The following is a 20363-nucleotide window of genomic DNA, read 5'->3' as shown; positions in this document are numbered from 1 at the left end:
AAACCAATAGAATAATTGAGAAAATCATATACAATTTTTCGCCATTTAAATACGTAATTAAAAGCTTTCAAGAAACCATGCATATTTCCAAACATCTGGCAAGGACCCATTCTTTTTTATGCAGCAGTATAAAAATTGTGACCGTTGTAAAGCATTTAAAAGTATCCGTATAATTTAATTTTGAACAAAATAAAAACAGATTTCTCGAAAAATGAGAAATTTTTATTTTGCATTTTTTTTATTTAACATAATATTTTTTTTTAATAATTTGAAAAAATCTATAAGAGTTTTTTTCTTAAAGCTCAATAATTGTGATTTACTTTCAAATAATATATAGATTTCCATACAAAATAGCTGCGCTGCTTGAACTTTAAATTCAAATTATATTGTAATATTGTAATTGAATAAGAAATTTCTTATGGCAAAAATGGGGAGGTTTATAACTTGCTAAAATCATAAGCCAAATATTATAGTTATCTATAAAGTAACTGTTGATTTGACAAACTATTTAGAGAAATAAAATATTTTGCTGAAAATATTTATTTATTTTATAGTTTTAGTACTAAAGTATTACATATTTTATTTTTTATATTGCTGAAATAGCTCATTATTAGATACTTTATACCTAATATGTATGATCTAGCTCGATATGAATTATTTATCACAATATTCACCCATGAGATTAGGAAAATTTAAAAAAATCTAATCTGTGATGATCAATCGGAATTATTTTTATATAATTATCACTAATTCTAATCCATCAGACACGAAATAAAGTGAAATACTCAAAGGTTCAGTGGGATTCGAGCCCAGGTCTTTCGAGTATTAGTTACAGACTTGACTTCTATGTATCCAACGTGGGCGTAAATAAGTTGCCAACTCAATTAAATATTAGCTCGATAAATTCAACTAATTTGTTTTGATTCGCTGATAATTTTATGACCAACTCATTTTACAAATAGCTTATTAACTCATCTAAATCAGCGCTATCCAACCCGCGGTCCGCAAAACAAGTTTGTCGCTATTAATAAAAACATATTTGACACAGTTCTGAATATATTTTTATTGGTAGTAGCTACGTATTATTGTTTACTTCATTTCACTTAAGTCTATTCGTATAAATGACTTTTTCTTTATGTAATTTGATAAAATATAAAAAATTCTAACGGACACAGGGCAAAACCAAAAAATACATTATTAATTACAACATCACAAAAGTAATAAATGTATTTTTTGTAAACTATGAAACGTAAAGTGTCCTGAAAATTGTTATTCACGCCCAACGCGTATATATATAATTTTATACCATATAAAATGTTATTTACATTCTTAAATATTAAAAACCGTCAATGTTAGTAAAACATAAAAATATTTTAGATGTTCATGATCATGATGTTTAAATAGTTTATGATAATTTGATGCTCATTAAAAAAAACTTTATGAAAAGCCAATAATATCTATTAATACTTTAAAATTACTAAATGGTGGTTTATTATACATTCAAATATGAAATTTACTAAAACACTTCTGATGTGTAGTGTAGTTATAATCGTTTTAATTCATTTAATACCTTCCCGACAACACACAATTAATAAAATTACAAAACAAATAATTACATCTGACCTAGTTTATATAATACTATACACCTGAAAGTCTCAAACCGTTTCCGAGAAAACCGATCTCGGCGCGTGACGTAGCTGTCGCGAAAGCTTTTCTCCAAAGTCAAGTCGCATCAAAGTTAATGGCTGACTGACACTCAACAAATTTTATACAAAAAATTCCTCACCCTTTCGATCTCTTACCTTCAAAAATATAATTGTACAGATAACTATTACACCTAATTTACTTTCAATGAAAAAACTTTCAATTTATCCCCTTTTGTATATGAGGGAGAAATATTACGTATGTATAAACAAAGATCTAAATGCCGGGTTGAACGACACCCGTGATAAATGATTAAGTGCCAACTAGCGTTTATTTCTGAACCACCGTGTAGCATTCGGAACGCCGAGCGACCGAAAAACATTTGAGTGAAAATAATTTCGGCAATAAAACGTGTGAGTAATGTTGAAAAATTATGTCTCATTTTTTTTCAGGATGACAACACCGAATCAGCGGATTTGACGTTTCACGGGTCGAATCATGCCCGAAAATATTAGCGCTATTGCCAAAAAGTATACGACGCAGTAAAGTGTCAGTGTGTGGGTGAGCTTCGAAAAGATGAAGAAGATGCAAGTTTTGAGCATCACCTTGCTGCTGGTGTTGGCAGCCCTGTTTTCTAATGTCAACGCCGATCAAGGTGAGAATTTTATTTTATTATCTATTGAATAACAAAAAAAATGTTTAAAAACATTTAAAAATTGTTTACATCAGTAACTAAAATATTGATTAGTTGTATTCGCTTTATTTAAGAAAAATTAATTATATTTTTTTATAATGGCAACTCTGACGATCACCAGCGTTCTTAAGCCAGTAGAGACTAATACCGTCTAAATAATAACAATCAACTAGATATTAGTTATGTAAAATTCAAAAATATATATTCTCATTGTGGCCAATTTAATATCAAGTTTAATATTTAAATTCTGCGCTGCGCAGCCAAACGACTTATAATGAATATATGTATTTTATAAATATATTAACAAGCCGAAGTGAAGTGGAACGTTCCATTAGAAGTAAAAAAGTGATACTTAGAAAGTTTTTTTTCTATGGCTATTTTGGCCGAGCTCGTTATTCTCCGAGCGGTGGTGGAGAAGCTGGCGCGGGGATGTTGTCCATGGAAGATCCTCAGAGGTCTTGTAGGTAGCGTGGCAGCGCGATTCCTCTTTGCTACGGTTCTTGTATGGTGAAGTCCTCACAGGATATGAGCGTCCATGACAGTATGTTGTCCGCGGACGTCGGGAGTCTGCTGGTCTCTTCGAGTTTTTGGGTGACTGCTTGTGACTATATTCTCCTCATCGGAATCTAGGCTTAAGTAACTGACCAATCACAATTACGCAATCGATGCACTTGCTTCTTAAAATCAACGAAATAAGTTTTCGCCTTTATAAAGTGACATTTGCTTGGTGGGTATTTCCGAGGTGAATTGCGTATGTGTAACGGGATTGTTGTGGCCTTACGGTGCTATATTGTTTTCTATGACCGTTTCTTAACAAAGAAATATTCATTCAATGCATTGGAGAATCCATGCGTGTTATTTATGAGGAACCCTTCAGTTCAGGTCGTAACACTTTGTGTGGTCCCATCATTTACGATATTGTCTTGTTTCCTTGTTGAAAGATGATCATTTTGGTCGCAATAAATAAGCGCGAGTTTTAAGAATGAGACCCCACAATATAATTAAAGTATTATACATATTTTAATAATAATTTTCGGGGTATTTGAATGCTTGGGTTTTGCTAATCACTATAGTGAAACATGCCAGCTTTACTCGGATTATTTTTACCGATATTGATTGTTTTGTTTATCGGTAATACTGGTATTATTGCAATCCCTAATCGAAGTGCATTAATTGACAATTTTAACAAAATCAAAAGAAACTATTTAAAAAAAAATATTTCCTACACAGAAAGAATTTTTAATTTATCAATTTAATGAATCTTTCTCTTTGCTTTTATAGCATTTTTATTTACATTGATGGAGAGTATTTATAAAGAACAATGGCTATAATAAGGCATCGTTTGCGTTAAGTTTTATAATATGCAATTATTAAAAAAGTATGTATATTAAGAAAGTTAACATTTGTCAATTAAGGCCAAAATACCATAATTTTGTAAACCTAACGTGTTCACTAACATGTTTAATTTATAAGGTCAGAACATTTTTATCGTTCGACAACGTTAAAGCTCACGCAACTAAAATAATAATAAAAACGATAGAGTGTTACACTTTAAATATAAATATATAATAACTTTATTATATTCATAAAATAGTTATCATCTCATATGACCGTGACGAATGATATTTTTGTTTTATAGAAACAATCGATAGCATAAATAGGTCGTTAAAAATTTCACCATAAAGCAACGAACTTGTATTATATTAAACCACGTGTTAGACACGTCCATGAGAATTTTGCGGTTTAACTGGAACCATTTCGTCGGAAATGAATTTTATCGTGGCGCTTGAATCCTCAAAATCACTTAAATAGTCAACAATATGACTAAACAGGATTGTGACACATTTTAATACTAGTTATTTTCTTGTGGGAATATTTCAGATAATAACTCATAACGTATGCGAATGTGACAACAAGCTTATATTGATATTTTTTATGTAATAATTGTAGATGAATCATTTCAATTCAATTGTGATTGCAACATTCGGCACGTAAACATACAAAGCTTTACCCCAATCAACCTGAAGTAGTTTATAAAATAGAGAATAGAAAATAATTAAGCTTTCCAGTCAAACACTTGACTGACCCTGATTTCAATTTCACTTTCGCCCGCGCCGAAACGTTTTAGTTTAGACACTCACGCGTAATATGTCTAACTACATACATATTTACGTTACAGAATTTGCAGCTAGAGCACGTGAGCTTTCTATATATTCCACTCGAAGCAATAATTATTGCGTATTGCATAATCGACCAGTTCCAATACGACGACCTCTATCCAGCGCCAAACGTTTATTTTGGATCCTTTAAAACGGATGTTGGATAATTTTATCTTTGACAATAAAGTAATACAAAAATATGATATTCATACGCATAGCTTATTTTCGACCCAGATGAGTCGTTCTATAAAACGATTTAATATCCACACAGCATTTCTATTTTTATATGTAGAGAGAAACATACCTACTCATTAATAGTCGTGTGGGACATTTCCGATTTTTCGACCACAACGCACGTGATTCGGTTCCGCACCTCAATTAGATAACTGTTGCAATTTTCACATTTATTTGTATCCTTTTGATTAAAAAATAGATATTAAATATATTTTATTTCGAATTAGGCTTATTGCTTTGTATTAAGATTACATAAATACCTAATTTCAGACTAAAACAATTCGTGTGATTCAGTGCCATTAAGAACGAATTAATAAACTTGTTTCTCACATTATTTTCACAGTCAATTAAATATTTTTATCTATATAAAATAATATATTTACTAAGTAATTAATTAATTGAGTATAGAATAAGTCATTAGATTTAGACATTTGGACAATTAATTTATAAAAACGTACAAAAATCTTACTTGTAAAATATAAACATATATCTAAATTATTTCATTAACTTATCTTAGAACACTTTTTATCATACAAGCTACAACCTAGCTTGATATTTATCCAAAAGATAAATAATATAAACTGTGAAAACATTAACTACAATCTCAAAGGCACAAGAAAAATTAAAAAAAAGGGTCTGAGAAATTTGTACCCATGACCTAAAACTTACATACAAATGTTCTTAAAACTTCTTTATATCTACTACAATGTGCTATTTTTAATTTAATAACTAATCTTTTGTACATTCTTAAGGCACTTTTTATGCATGTACTAAAAGTTTTACTAGAAACCCTTCAAATTTCCTATCGAGTAAATTTTAAATACTTGTTTTTCAACTTATTAAACTACATGTAATAAATCGAACACTAAACAGATGTTATGAACACAAAAATGAATACGATTCTCAAGCTTCAATCTAAATGTCAGCCATAAAGAATTCTAGCACCTCAAACATCATTAAACGTTGTAATAAAACCCAATTTTATAGTCGATCATCTCCTAATCAAATGTGTATGTACATAAACAGTTTTTTTAGTTTGTTATATGCATAAATTATAAGCGTTTATTTGGAAATATATTTATTTTTTGTAAAACCAAGTAAATAAAGGGCCCTGAATCTTCTATTTTTTTAACTATCTATGTATACTAGTTAGTAATGAAACTTTAACTTAAACTGCAAAGCTTGCTGACGAATCACAATCATCACAATCGTCAATTTGTGCAACGGGAATATTGTGACCTTACGGTGATATATTGTTTCCCGTGACCGTTTTGCAACAAAGAAATATTCTGTCAATGCACCGGAGATTCCTTGCGTGTTGTTTATGTGAAACCCTTTTTTCTAGTCGTAACAAGGGTATTTGTGCGGTCTCATCCTTTACACTATTGTCTAGTTTATCCTTATTGATTACATAATTAATAAGTGACACGCGCTCTGCACAACGAAGTCGAGCATCCTCCACTGTCACTATCAATTTAAAGAGCAATAGAGTTGTAGTCGTTTTTTTAATGTTTTCATTGGACTCACCCCCGTATAGATATTGTTTTTTTATTGAAATTTTATATCTTTCACTTTTGACGCAGTCATCTCGTTAGCCACCCAATTTCAAGCATCAGACGCGGCAATTGAAATGAACCAATTTCTAAAACGATCCATTTACACCCTCGAAGTAGCGCTTTTATCCCTTTAGCGCTGACTGCAAATCCCTTTGTCCGCTAAATGTTGTACGAGCTTTAATTAATTCACTTTTGGTCACGCGCCAAATAATACAACCGTCAACCTTGGGCATAATCGATTTTTTTCCGGCCATACATCTCGATTAAATATAACAACATTTTTTTTTATTTTCATCGCAATCCTTGCATCTGATGTGTGCGCAACGGCGAAAGTAGAAGTTCGCACGTAACGCCCTCAAAAATGTACGCAAGCTTTATCTGATTTTTACACACAATGTGCCATAAGCGCGATTATAAAACAAAAGCAATAATAATGAAACCGCAAAATTTATCTGAGACAAAGAAATAAATCAAATCTAAACACAAATATATCGGACGTTACGCATTATTTATTATAGCACATATTTTTAATTATAGTCTTAATTTAATCTGTCATCAAAAATTAATAATCTTACTCCTAATTTTAAAATATATTATAAAAAGGAAATAGAATTAATATTGAAAATACAGAGAAAAATTAACGTTTTCAAAATAGATCAGTGCGTAGACCACAAGAATAACTCACATAAGCATGGCTACATTACAAAATTATAATAATAAATTATTGACATGCGTTAGTTAGATATTGTTTTAATGAATATAAATAACCACAACAAGCTAGAAATCGGTCATTCGTATAAAAATGTGGTTGGTCTGAATATATATTTTTAAAAAAAACATTAATTTTTGTGACAGCTGATTTTACCAATTCTTTTCCCCTTCCAATATGCGATGAAAATACTTCTTGAGATTTTTAAGTTTAAAAAATAATAATTCTACTTCTAATTCACATTCGTAATTAAATTAAAAAATATTAATCTTATATTAAAAATAGATTGGCTCGAATTTCAATTGTTTTCTCAGTCGATTTATCGGACAAAATTAAATAATATTTATTTGTTAGTTTTTGAAAAAAAAAACTGTTTTTCTCTCTCTTAATTTTGATGCTCTATTTGGAGCTTAATTGATTTATAACTTGATTTTCGATGGAAATGCAATTGTAAAGAGTAAGAAGATCCCAAATTTATCCTTAGTCAAAAATAATAATCTATATATGTATTCTAGAACTTCATAACTTTGGTTCGTATGTGATTAGGATATAAATATATTTAATTTTTACGAAGTCGGGTCTTAAACCTGCAACCTCAGAGTTACTAGTCTGAGACGTAACGGACTACGCTATTACGTCCTTAATTAGAGAAAACCCTGTAAATTAAACCATATTTATTTTACTAATATCCTTCTGATAAAACATGACAGATAAGTACAATGCGTTACAAGTAGGGATTCCAATCCCGGGCCAAAATTTTGATCCCGGGATTTCGGTATTGCAATTAGTCGATCCCGGGATCCCGGGACCAGTCCCGGGATAATTTTCATGTTATTTTATCGATAAAAATAATTTGAAATGAATAATACAATAATTTTTTACATCTATTTTTTATAACGTACAATGTATAAAGTACGTATAATTTTAGTCTTGGACTTAAAATAGAAAATAATATAATAAAAATAAAAAAGGGAAGGTCTTATATATTTATTTAAGAAGAAAAAAATGAACTTTTGACAATGTATGTACATACCGTCTTTTTCCGAAAATAAGACATCCTCCGAAAATAAGCCCTAGCGTGATTTTCAGGAGTTTTTGGAATATAAGCCCTCCCCCGAAAATAAGCCCTAGTTAAAATAAAATGAACGCCAACATGTGGCGATTGAAATTGATTAGTTATGACTTTGTTTCAAAAGAAAATGAAATGACTGTATTTGAATAAATTTGAAATAAATGTAAAATTCCTATATAAAAATAAATAATAATCGAAAATATATAAATTTACTTATTGTACGTGAAAAGTAAGCCCTCCCCCGATAATAAGATCTAGCTCATATTTCGGACCAAAAAAGAAAGTAAGACAGTGTCTTATATTCGGAAAAAGATGGTATGTACATTCATAGACACAATTAATTGAAAACATTATTTTGAATAAAACTCACGAAGTAACATCAAAGCATCAAGTGTTTTATCATTTAGCCTTGATCTGATTTTGGTTCCTAAGCAGCCTGCTGCTGAAAAGCACGTTCAGACTCACAGCTTCAAAGATTCACAGATGACACGTGCAACTCGCGCAAGTTTGTACACGAAATATAACGATGTTGTCAATAATAATTTGATTGTGCTTGATAAATCAACCAATCCGAAAAATTCGGGATTATGTTTTATAATCCCGGGACTCATCGGGTATTGAAAATCGTCCGGGATCCCGGGATCCCGGGATTCGGGATCCCGGGATTGGAATCCCTAGTTACAAGTTAACAAACAAAAATTAGACTGAAACTGAATTATTTTAATTACAAAATAACACCATTTAGTTGAGAGGCGATTTTTTCTAATTCTGTATTTTTAAGAATCCTGTTGCGGAAATTGCACCCACGGCTTTATATTCTCAATCTCAACTTACCGATAATTGTATACTTCAATTTTTGCTATTTATAAATAAATATAATAATATTTATTTTTTTATACAGCAACATTTACTCTGGCGCGCGTAATTTAAGCAATGAGCGCTCGAACATTAGTCAGAGGTACCAACATTAGCATACAAACGATGATTCACATGTTAATACATGCATAGCTCGATTGTTTTTATTTACAAAAATCATACTTATATAATTTACAACACACATGAAGATTATAAATCACTGCAGCACATGTAGTATCATACATTAGATCCTCAAGACACGTCCGGCGTTCCGGTTCAAAGTGCAAAAGCTTGACGGGCATGATTTTGTAAGGTCTAGCTAGCCTCAAAGGAGGATTCCCTCGGTGCATTCATTAGTGGCAGGACCGGTCGCAGGAACTACGCTCCGATGGCTGCGCACCGTGAGACAACTGCCACCGTGTACTCTCACTCGATAGGAATGGCGTGGCCTTCTCGTTCTCACCCTCTGCCAAATGTCAGTCGGCCGATGCGGTTTGATCGCGATCAAAGACTAAATGCTAATATGTCCGAGAGGCAAATCTATCAAATTTATGGGATCGTTCACGATACCGCAAAGGTTGATAAAACGTCAACAAATCAATTGGTTTTGATGCAAATAATATTTATATATGTTAAGCCCTTGATCAACCACGTTTCGGCTGCCCAATTGTCGAATGAGTCGTAGAGCCTTGCAGTCTAATTGGCAAATCTTGAGAGTCCGTCAAAGGTTGATAAAACGTCAACAAATCAATTGGTTTTGATGCAAATAATATTTATATATGTTAAGCCCTTGATCAACCACGTTTCGGCTGCCCAAGTGTCAAATGAGTCGTAGAGCCTTGCAGTCTAATTGGCAAATCTTGAGAGTCCGTCGAGTAAGCGTCAGTCCAAGATTGGTAATGTGACCTAGTGTCACATATTTTATAATGGCTATTCAAGCAGGCGTTGAATAAAATGAGAGAGAAAGCAAATAAGAGTTTAGTTCCACCTTCAATCCATACCTTTAGTGAAAGATTAGCATTTAAGTTGCCCATCCGATAATTACAAAGGATAGTTCAAAAAATGTACATTCTATGTGAGTTTATAAGGTTTTTTTACCCGCTCCGAAGCTTATAAAGAAAATAGTTGAAAGACCTTTTCGGATAATTATTGCTCTCGGTAGTCTGTATAGTTATTGTGTAATTTATAAATGCTTTTAATAGTTTTGATAAACCAACTATTGTTGTTTGACAGATTTCTTTTAAGCATTGTTAAAGCCACCTTATAATATTGAACCATTAAAATTCATGATTTTGAATTTTTGTGCCTTAATTTAAATCTAACGTTGCTTTTGCTTTTATACGATTTGAGAATAAACAGATATAGTGTAAATTAATTTTATAAAAAAAAAAGAAATAACTTGTACTTAAAAAAAATATTACAGTTACTCCACCCCAAGCAAGCATATCTTAAAATCGGTTTGAATAATTATTTGTATATTAAAAATGATTTTCATTCTGTACTACTATGCATATAATACATTAAAAAAATTTTTTTTACTTTTAAAAATAAAAAAATTACGTTCTTTTTTACTCCCAGTAATCTAACATAAAAATTATGCTATAAACAAAATATGTTTAAAATAAGCTAAGGGTTTTTTTGACAATTCTGTAAAAGCAGATTTATCGGCTCTAGTGAATTAAAATTAAAGTGTTGCATGTAAATGCATATCAAATGCAAATGCAGTATCAAATGCTTTTTCTACATTTCACAACAAAAGACCTGTGATTATTCAATATTAAAGATATGCAAAAAAATGCTTTCAAACTAATATATTAATGTTTCGTAGAGCGATTTGCACATCAGCTGAATACGTCAACTATTTATAACAACTCTGAAGTCCTATCGCTGCTGTTCCTTCTCCCACGTGAATCGTTATTTGTGTTGTTTTTATTGTATTGTTCTGTTGTTAAATTGTCTTCTACTTGCTCTATTATCTTGACTTGAGAATAAAAACGTTTTTATCGCCCGCTTGTGATTATACTATTGTGACGAATTTGATTTATGGCTGTGATTCGATGATTTGTGAGGCTTGAACTCCGACATAAGTTAGAACGTCACATGTTAGATGTGCATTGACTATTGTCGTGGAATATTGGTTTTGGTATGTTCTAGTATTACTAAATACTGTATTTTTAATGAGATGAAACTATTTAGCGGTAGGAAAAAAAATATTACTATCTCAAAAAATATGATAAAGCTTTAGAAACAGTTTTTTTTAATTCTATAGTGAAATGCAATCTAATAGCAACTATGAAGGTATATTTAGCGTAAAGGGAAAGGAAAAAAATATAATGCTTTATTGTGTATGATAAGACTTGAGAGATGTTGTGAACAATGATAGATGATGACTTGTATAGGATGATCCAATTTTTTATAAGCAAATGTTCGATTGTTAAAAATATATTTTTTAAAAAATACACAATTTTTTTTAATAATCGAATATAGCGATTTATAGTTTGTGGTTATTATTCTTACCATAAGTTAAGTAAAAATAAAATGGATTTTAGATTTTCTTCTTCAAAATAACATTAAAAAGAAAATACAAATTGCTATTTTAGTAGAAAAGATGTGAACTTTTTATTATAATGCAAATTTTGCAATGTTTTTCTTAAATATCTATTTATTTTGTATTATATTGAGAAAATTTTCTTCTAAGCCAATATATCTAAAACACATATAAGCGTAATTTTAGTAAAGTATAAAGCAATATTGACACTGGATGAAGTAGCTCAAGAGCGCAATTTTCCCATATGTCATAAGACTTCCCTCGTCCCGATAAAGTAACCTACTTTCTTAATATATGTTTGTATGTATAGCTTATATATTTGTAGATTCAATAAATATTTTGTCACCAAATATCTCTGTCATTCAAGCTTATTTTTGAGTTTTATTGCTATTATTTTTGATTTCGTAATCTCATAATACAAACATAAGTAACATTAAAAAAATATTAATATTGACTAGATTGCTAAATTAGATAATATTAGACTGCATGCAAACTTATCGTTACAATCGAAAAAATAGAAAAATGAAAACTGTTCCAGTTGTAATCTGGTTGGAATCAGAGTGGAAAGAAAATTAGAAAATGACGACGACATCGAATATGTGTTCTTACATAACAAATCAAGTTATGCTTGTATCAAATTTTATAATATAACGTTATATAGTACATAAACAAATAACCAATGAATTGCAAAATAAAGCTATTTATATAAAGCTATCAAAATAAACGATTACCGATATTTTAGCGCTTCGCATCAGCGCTATATCGATATTAATATTAATTTATTCATGGTGCTATTTGTCGCGAAATTGAATTCAATCTTATAACAAGCTATATATTTATTTAAAGAGACAATCAAGTGCAAATTGTCAATTTGAGAACGTCCATAACCGAATTATGGTCCAAGAGACCAAGAGTGACCGATTTCTCGAAATTTTTCGCAGATCGAAGCTACGCCTAAGGGTCTAACCGCTAAACTGAACTCAATTAGCACTTACTCGATTACGAAGCCCATTAATGCGACCGATCGGTTATTCGGGACGAATTTTGCATTTCAAGACGTGTGTACTTATACGTAGGTTATCGAAGCTTAGGGACATCCTTTTTAAAAATGTATAAGGGTTCACAAGACACGGGAAGTTCGAATTTAACGCACTACTGAGTTTCGTCGTTAAATTATCGGTAAGCTACGTGGGGGGAAGTGTGGCTCGATGACTCAATTCAAAGATAAAAAAATAATATGTATATTGTACAGGGGACTAAATTTGCAAAAAAACCGTTAACATATTACGCTTATACAGAATATTTATAACCATAGAACAGTTGGATTTTAAATAATAATTATATAAAAAAATGCAATGATGGTTAACATACAAAACAATGACATTTTATCGACAATGAGTTCACTCATTATGCATTGAAGCTACTCTGAATAAATTAATTAAACTGCAAGCTTATCATTAAAGCAGTTAAATTAGATGCCATATTAATTTTAACAGCGATTCATAACCTTTTTGCTCTTACTAGTTTCAAATATTGTTATTATTTTACCCAATGAAAAATCAATGCTTTTCAAGCTGCGCAGCGACAATTTTTTTAATTATTATTTTATGGTAATGACGATGGTAAAATCATGTTGTCACATTTTGATATTTTTTACATGTATATATATTATCTATAATTATAGTTGACATTTAGTACTTTTCAGCTGTCGGTCTCTCACTGCTATGAGGTACCGTAGCTAGTTTAATACTTAAAAACTTTCGTTTTAGGTTAAGCTCTTTTCATCACTTTTCTACTCATATCATTCATGTGTAACATATTGATCTATGTTAAGTATTGATGACGCAGTTTATCAAGCTCATCAATTTATTTATTTTAAGAATGGCAATACAAAGAATTTTCATTAAATTTTGGGTTATAAATAATATAAAGTCCAATTAAAAATTTTTAAGAGTGCTTTTGCAGAGAATTTTATGTTTAAATTTTTTATTTATTATTGTTACTAATGAGTCCGGTAAATTTATCGGCAACAATTAACCGCTAGCAATTAATTGCTAGCAGCTTACTGCCGTGTCAACACAGCCTACACATGATCACTAGCATATTTTTATCGCCAGGTAATACAATATATTTATATAATATTATTGCTCATTTAAAATTTAAAATTAATTTTTTTAATGTGTTATTTTTACCATCCGCGCTAAAAATAAATACAGTTTTACTGACATTGACCAGTGGAATTGTAAATCAATTGTTTTATACATTCTAAATGGCCTAGTTCAAACCCAAACCTAACCTAATGGAAGTTCTTAAACTAAATATAGTTTTTGCACTTCCATTAGATTAATTCGTTCAGAGGTTTGGGTCTGCGCCCCAAATGAACGTTTCGCAACTATCAAATTGAGTTTTATAGCCATTTTAGAACAGCATATAAGTTAAACGTCCTAAAATACGTCTTAATTTTAAAAAAATTTTAACTTTCCACACGGTCAATCACCATTGCTTTTGGGCGGTAAAATATATTAGCGATCATTTGTAGACTATAAATTGTTTTCGCGATCAATTGCTGCTATGGTAAACTGCTGGCGGTAAATTGCGGGCGATAAATTTTCCTAGACTCGCCTAGCACGTTCATGGTCTGTTTGTTATTTCTGAATATTGAGTATCTTTTTTGTGGAATAGTAAATCGCTTTACTTATTTATTTTATTCATTTTTATTAAATATTCCGTTGAAACTTGCCAAGCGTATGCCCAATGCGTCACATAAATATTTTTTATAAATAAAAATTCGAGTGCCGCTGTCGAGGCTCGAACTCACAACCTCAGAGTTATTAGTCTGAGACATTACGGACTACGCTATTATTGTCCTTCAAAACTTCTTGAGAACTATCGTACTTTGCTACACAGAAGAAGCATTTGTTGCATAGATTATTCTAAATTTCGTAGCAAGCAAAATAACTAAAAAAAAAATTTTCATTGTAAATCTTCCGTTTTAACAATGACAAACTTTACTAAAATTCGTTGCAACCAAAAACTAACACTAAGCCTGTAATGAGCAACCAGACTGAAATCAAAGTCTGTAAATCGGTGACATAAATTTTACTGATCATAAACTATTATTACAGTTTACAATCAATATATGTCACTATGCACGACTTAGCTCAGATCTATTTTAATTTTTTATCACGATATTTATCCGTGCGATTAGAAAAAAAAATGAAAAATGCTAGGGTCTATAATGGGATTGGAACCCAAATATTAGATATTAATCACGTGATGTGATTAAAGAGCCGTAAGCGGCCCTAGAGCCGCTGTTTTACGAGTGCTTTTTTAAATAAAAATACACTATTTAACTGCTCTTTTCTATGACAAACAAATATGGTGCATAATTTACGGCAAAAATATCCTTTCTACTAACGTGTTTTAGTATATGAGTCTGTTTATTTACTTTAGAAAAAAATATTTCATGAATCTGTAGAATAGTTGTTGTAAAAGCCGTATTGACTACCATATTACAACCTAGTTTTTAAGTGTCTAAATAGCGCTTAACATGTTCTTACCTTGTCTGTTACCTGTTACTGTGGTGTAAAAGATTTTCGTCGTAACAGTAACAAGCACATAACCGTAAGCATACTAAGGAATGGATAGCATAGAAATCTGCAGATGATTTGTATTTTTTATACAAATAATTACTGTTGTATACAATTTCAACTGTGACATGATCATATACTACTTTCTTTTTAAATTGGTTTTATATTGTACATAATAAAGGTTAGTTTTGTCAGAATATCCAGTTTATAGTCAGTTTTTAACGATGTTTTGGGGTAGGAAAATGACATCACACTTATCGACTTTTAAATAAAATTAATTAAATATATACATTTAATTCAGTTTTGAGAATACGTATCCGTAGTAGCAAAATTTGATACCTCGCTAATATCAATATGTAATCTAATTAGACCTCCATGACTCGCGTAAGTAGGTCTTCCTTGCAACGCGAATTGAATTGCCTTTTAATAATAAATTAAAATGTAAATAATTCATCGCTCGCTCCCATTCATGCCACGACTATGAAGAAATCTTATAAGGAAACCACAGGAAGAGAGAAAGGGAGAAGAAAAAAACTGTGAGAAGGATGTGCAACAAAGCTCCCACATCTCGTCGCTAGTATCTGATATCGTGGATATTAAATTACACTATCAAAGTTGGTCGATGGCAATATTTTATATACATATGTATGTAGTGCTATATTCAGTCCGGTGAGTTAGAAAGAGCTTTCGTACAGTATGATGGCAAATTCACAAAGGGAAATACGATTGCGTAACACTCCTCATATGTGCACCCAGAACGTTACGTTAATGATGATACGATGATAATAATAATGATGGTGATATTGTAATATGATTGAGGCCGGGTAACCGGTCTACGAACCGCGCGTTACCTGTACCACATTGTAATGTGAGAATATTTAAAAATTGTAACAATGGCGTTATTTCTTGCGAAGACAGTTTCTCACGGACAAATCTCATGAATGCAGCAACAATATAAAATATATATGTACATTTTTCTGTAACAAAGAATATTATATATGTATTATATATGCGAGTATGTGGTTATTTCTCGTTTTAGAACACAGCATAGATGGGTTAGCAAATATTGTTCATTTAAAGTAGGAATTATTAATAAAAAAGAGCGATACATTAAGTATATTGGGAAATTATATTATACAAATTTTCGCTACGCAGCTACATAATACATGGTTTGTGATATTAACACCTAGCATTAAAAAAAACTCTCACTTGACAACTCAATATACAGGCGGCCCTCGACTTTCGCACATAATTGGTTCCTGAAAATGTGTGCGAATGTTGAATGTACGAAAGTCGAGGGAAGTAAAAAAAATTGAAATTGTGTGTATTTTAAAATATGTATTTATCAAGTAAATATAAGATGTTTAAGAGACACGTTTAAGTGGAGTTTGCGGGTGTTTCCTTTGAAAAGTTATCAAGAGTTAACTGTTTTCCACTATTCTTTTTCTTTTCTTCATATAGTATTTTATAACATGCTATGTTTTTATTGATCGCCCCACGCACTTGAGATATGCGTTCTCCATTGGGATCACAATCTTCCATAATATTAAAAATTTGTCATGGTGCGTGAAGGCTTCATTCATATTTTTCATTGTTAAAGAGTTTTCCAAAATAAACCTGTCTCATCTACATTAAATATTTGGCTAGAGGAATATTCTACATCTTCAATATTTTTGGATAATTAGGAAATAAATTCTTTTGCAGCATCTTTATCCGCATCAGCCGATTCTCCAGTAAATTTAATATTATGAAAAGAATACCTCATTTTAAAATTATAAGACCAACCGTTACTTGCTTGAAAAACCGTGTTAAAATATTTTTTTTAATCTATCCTTCCAATCTTTGTGCAAACTAAGAGCTTTTGCTTGAATAATTGAAATACTCAGAGGGATATCTTTTTGATGTTGGTCATCGATCTACGACGACAAAGATTTTCCATTTCATCCATGTTTTTTTTGCTGTGTTTTTTTGGAAACATATCATTAAAAATTGTGGAAATATATCTTTATTTTCCACAATTTTGAACGTATTCTTTAATTATATTTTTATTTTGCAAAATTGAACATATCGTAGACCTGTTTATATCATATATCCGATTGAAGCAAAAGATTCACCCCTATCAGAACGTTTTTTAAAAAAAAAATTAAATTTAAATAAATTGTGCGAAATAGCGAATTGTGCGAAAGTCGAGGGCCGCCTGTAACAAAAAAAAACTACTAAAAAATTCAAAAACACCTATAATTCTCGTGAAAAATTACTTTAAATAACTGCCATTTTAAAGCAATTTACTTACAGCAAGATTTATTCAGAAAAGATTTATAAAATCTGAACAAATTCTTCTGATGATAATCGAAGAAACTGTATTGAATTTTCTTGATAATGTTGTTTTTCTCAACAGAGTTTGTTGGAAAACCTAATTCGCCGTCTTGTTTCATAATGGTGACTATAAGCAAATTAAATGATCTTAAAGAGAAAAGTAATAAGATCAAAAAAAAAATTAAAAATATAAATTAAAATTAAATTTAAAATCTAAATTAAAAGAAAAGTTTTTTTTATGTTTTTTGTACTTAATGCGATTTTTTGAAGACCCAATAACTGCAGTAGTTTTATTCATAAATTGATATAATCATAAGCGCAGTCCGTAACATCTCACACTAGTAACTCTGAAGTTGTAGGTTCGAGCCCCGGCAGTGGCACTCGAATTTTTATTTAATATATACTTTTTTTAGTTTTTATTTTTACAAAAATAAATCTTACTGATTTTATGGCTAATATCAGAAAGATTTTCCAATTGTACTTTATTCTCAAACGTCTTTTATGTAAATTTCAATGAACTCTAAATAGGGCTTGAATTGAGCTTTCGTAGAATATTTTTATTTTTATTAATTACTTTTGAAGAAAGTGGATAATGTACTATTAATAACTATTTCTATAATATTATCAATATGTCTTTATTTTATTTTTTAAATTATTAATAATTTGTAGCCGTAAAGGCTAGACTTTAAGGCCAAACTACGTTCCATTTGCGTAGCAGAATCGAAATTTATCATTGAAAAAACATGCTAATAATATTATTAATTAAAATTGTACTTTTTCATACATTAACTATTTGCTTGAAGTGTTGTTATACAACGCTGCTAACGCATGCTATGTTACAGCGACTAATTTACAAGAAACACAAATACAAATATGTTTTATTATTGCACAATGGATTCATATAACGTACATCAGCGGTAAACAACCTGCGTTCAATAAAACTTACACGATACTGTTACATTTTTGTCCTCCAGTAAAAAATGTTTGTTTTTGCGTTCGAACCTAACCGACATCAAATCGAAAACGGTACCGACTGAATATTGATAATTACTTATTGACGTGTTCAGAACAATCGTTCACCTAGCGGAAATTGCAATCTCCGTGGCCACTCGGATAAATTTACACTCCGCCGTTTCTGCCTTTCCATGAAAATCCTCTAGAGAATCGGCGCTGTGAATTTATTATTATGATTTGAGCGGCGAAATAAAAAAAATCCCGTGAATATTCCTCTTCGATTGTACAGAGTGCGGCAAAAAGACGAGACAATAGAATCGTCTCTCCCACGGGTGAATAAATTAGACAAAGCCAGTCGTTAAACTCGCAGAGGAAGAATTTTCTTTCGTGTTAACTCGACACGAAATGTCGAACAGACGGAATGAGGTAATGATCGTGATAATGATTGGGTGTCAATGCTGTAGTTAACACCTTTAAATTATATTAATTAAAAGGCGGCGGCTTGTTAGTTATAAGCTGATCTCATTAGTACTCTAGAGGGCTCTTGCTTAATTTCCAGACAGTGAAAAAGATTTATTTAATTCATTAATGAATAAAGTTTAGAGTAAAACTTCAAAATGTGAAAATACGTATGTTCTGTTGAAAAAGAATCCCTTAAGATTTCATATAGTATTTATAATATACTATGTATATAGAGACCTCAAGGCAATAAATGTGTTAACTGACACAAACGAAATTTTGAGATTGATAAAGCATTATATTTTTTAACTTTTAAAACAAAAATACAAATTTATTCCTGTGATCGCTTAGCTGATAGTCTCGTTCTATCTCGGAGTAGCTTCACTTCGCGCGAGTTCGACTGAACTCACTTTATTCCAAGTCGGAGGCGAAGTGGTGATAGATTCAAGTTCTAACTAAAGTGTACTTTTATTGTATTATAGTTCCCGGCGGATTCCAATTCTTGATCGTCTGGCCAATGCGATGAATCTAGTAAATAACTAGTTATACTATCTTCGTACGATGATTCAAAACTCGACTAGAATTAGCAATGGTGTAATTTCGGTGAAATGTGGGTCTGTGGTATCTGTCGGCGCATTCCGTTTTAAAGAGTAATCCAACTTCAGTTTTTTTTTTAAATAAAATATATAAGGATATCTTCGATTTTTTTTATCAAACGAACATTTGATGTATTTCAATAATTATGAAAAATAATATTAATTAAATGGCCGCCTCTAGACCGTTTGCAGTAACCGATCTTTTGATGACTATTTCGTACGGGCGGTATCTCGGCTATAACTTGGCGGATGTTGGTTTTTAGGTGCTCCAACGTTTCGGGTTTGTCTCGAAACGTTGGAGTAAAAATTCAACGATGTTAAATCGCATGATCTTGGCAGCCAGTTGACGTCACCAAAACGTGAAATAATGTGAGAACTTTTCACGCAAAACATCCAGCGTTGCACCCTATATAGCCAAGTTTCGCCGTCTTGTTGGAACCACATATCTTCCACATCAATATCTTCGACTTCGTGTCAAAAATAATTGGTTATCATGCGCCTATAGCGCTCATCATTGATTGATACAGTCCGACCTTCATCGTTTTCAAAATAGCAAGACTCAATGACGCCGCCTGACCACAATGCGCATCAGTCACTTTTTGGGCATAAGCCCTATTTGCGGCAATTTTGCCTATTAACATACCCAGAGGTTAGCAATATGCCTCATCATAGAAGAAGATTTTCTTTAAAAAATCAGCATCGACTTCCTATTGCTCTAACACCCAATCTGCATAAATTCTTTGCTGTCCATGGTATCTGGGCTTCAGTTCTTGTATTATCTTAATTTTATTCGTATATAGGTGCAAGTCCAGCTACAAAATGAGCCAAAGGGAACCATAAGAAAAGTCTAAAATTTACGAACGCCGACGAATTGACAATTTCACACTTTCGCTTACAGCAGCAATATTCTTGGCCGAACAGGCGCCACGATGATACATAGGCCTTCCAGTATCTTAAATTTATTTCATTACATTGCG

The 20363-nt window shown here is 31.3% G+C and overlaps 1 protein-coding gene across 12 annotated transcripts in view; it reads left to right on the top strand.

The window, feature by feature from the left end:
- LOC148227589 (hemicentin-1-like) overlaps positions 1-20363 on the top strand; it is a 52206-nt gene that overhangs the window by 16217 nt on the left and 15626 nt on the right. For all 12 annotated transcript variants that reach the window (XM_088201821.1, XM_088201812.1, XM_088201819.1 and 9 more), the window contains exon 2: positions 2097-2299. In XM_088201821.1, the coding sequence (XP_088057947.1) occupies positions 2221-2299 (79 nt within the window). In that variant the 5' untranslated portion in view covers positions 2097-2220. The remainder of the gene's footprint in view (positions 1-2096; positions 2300-20363) is intronic.

Source organism: Plectrocnemia conspersa, unplaced genomic scaffold, assembly GCF_051122295.1.
Source record: "Plectrocnemia conspersa isolate PC_06_02 unplaced genomic scaffold, ASM5112229v1 ptg000013l, whole genome shotgun sequence".
Classification (NCBI taxonomy): domain Eukaryota; kingdom Metazoa; phylum Arthropoda; class Insecta; order Trichoptera; family Polycentropodidae; genus Plectrocnemia; species Plectrocnemia conspersa.
The sequence above is the reverse complement of the archived record's forward strand: the minus strand, read 5'-3'. Positions and strand labels throughout refer to the sequence as shown.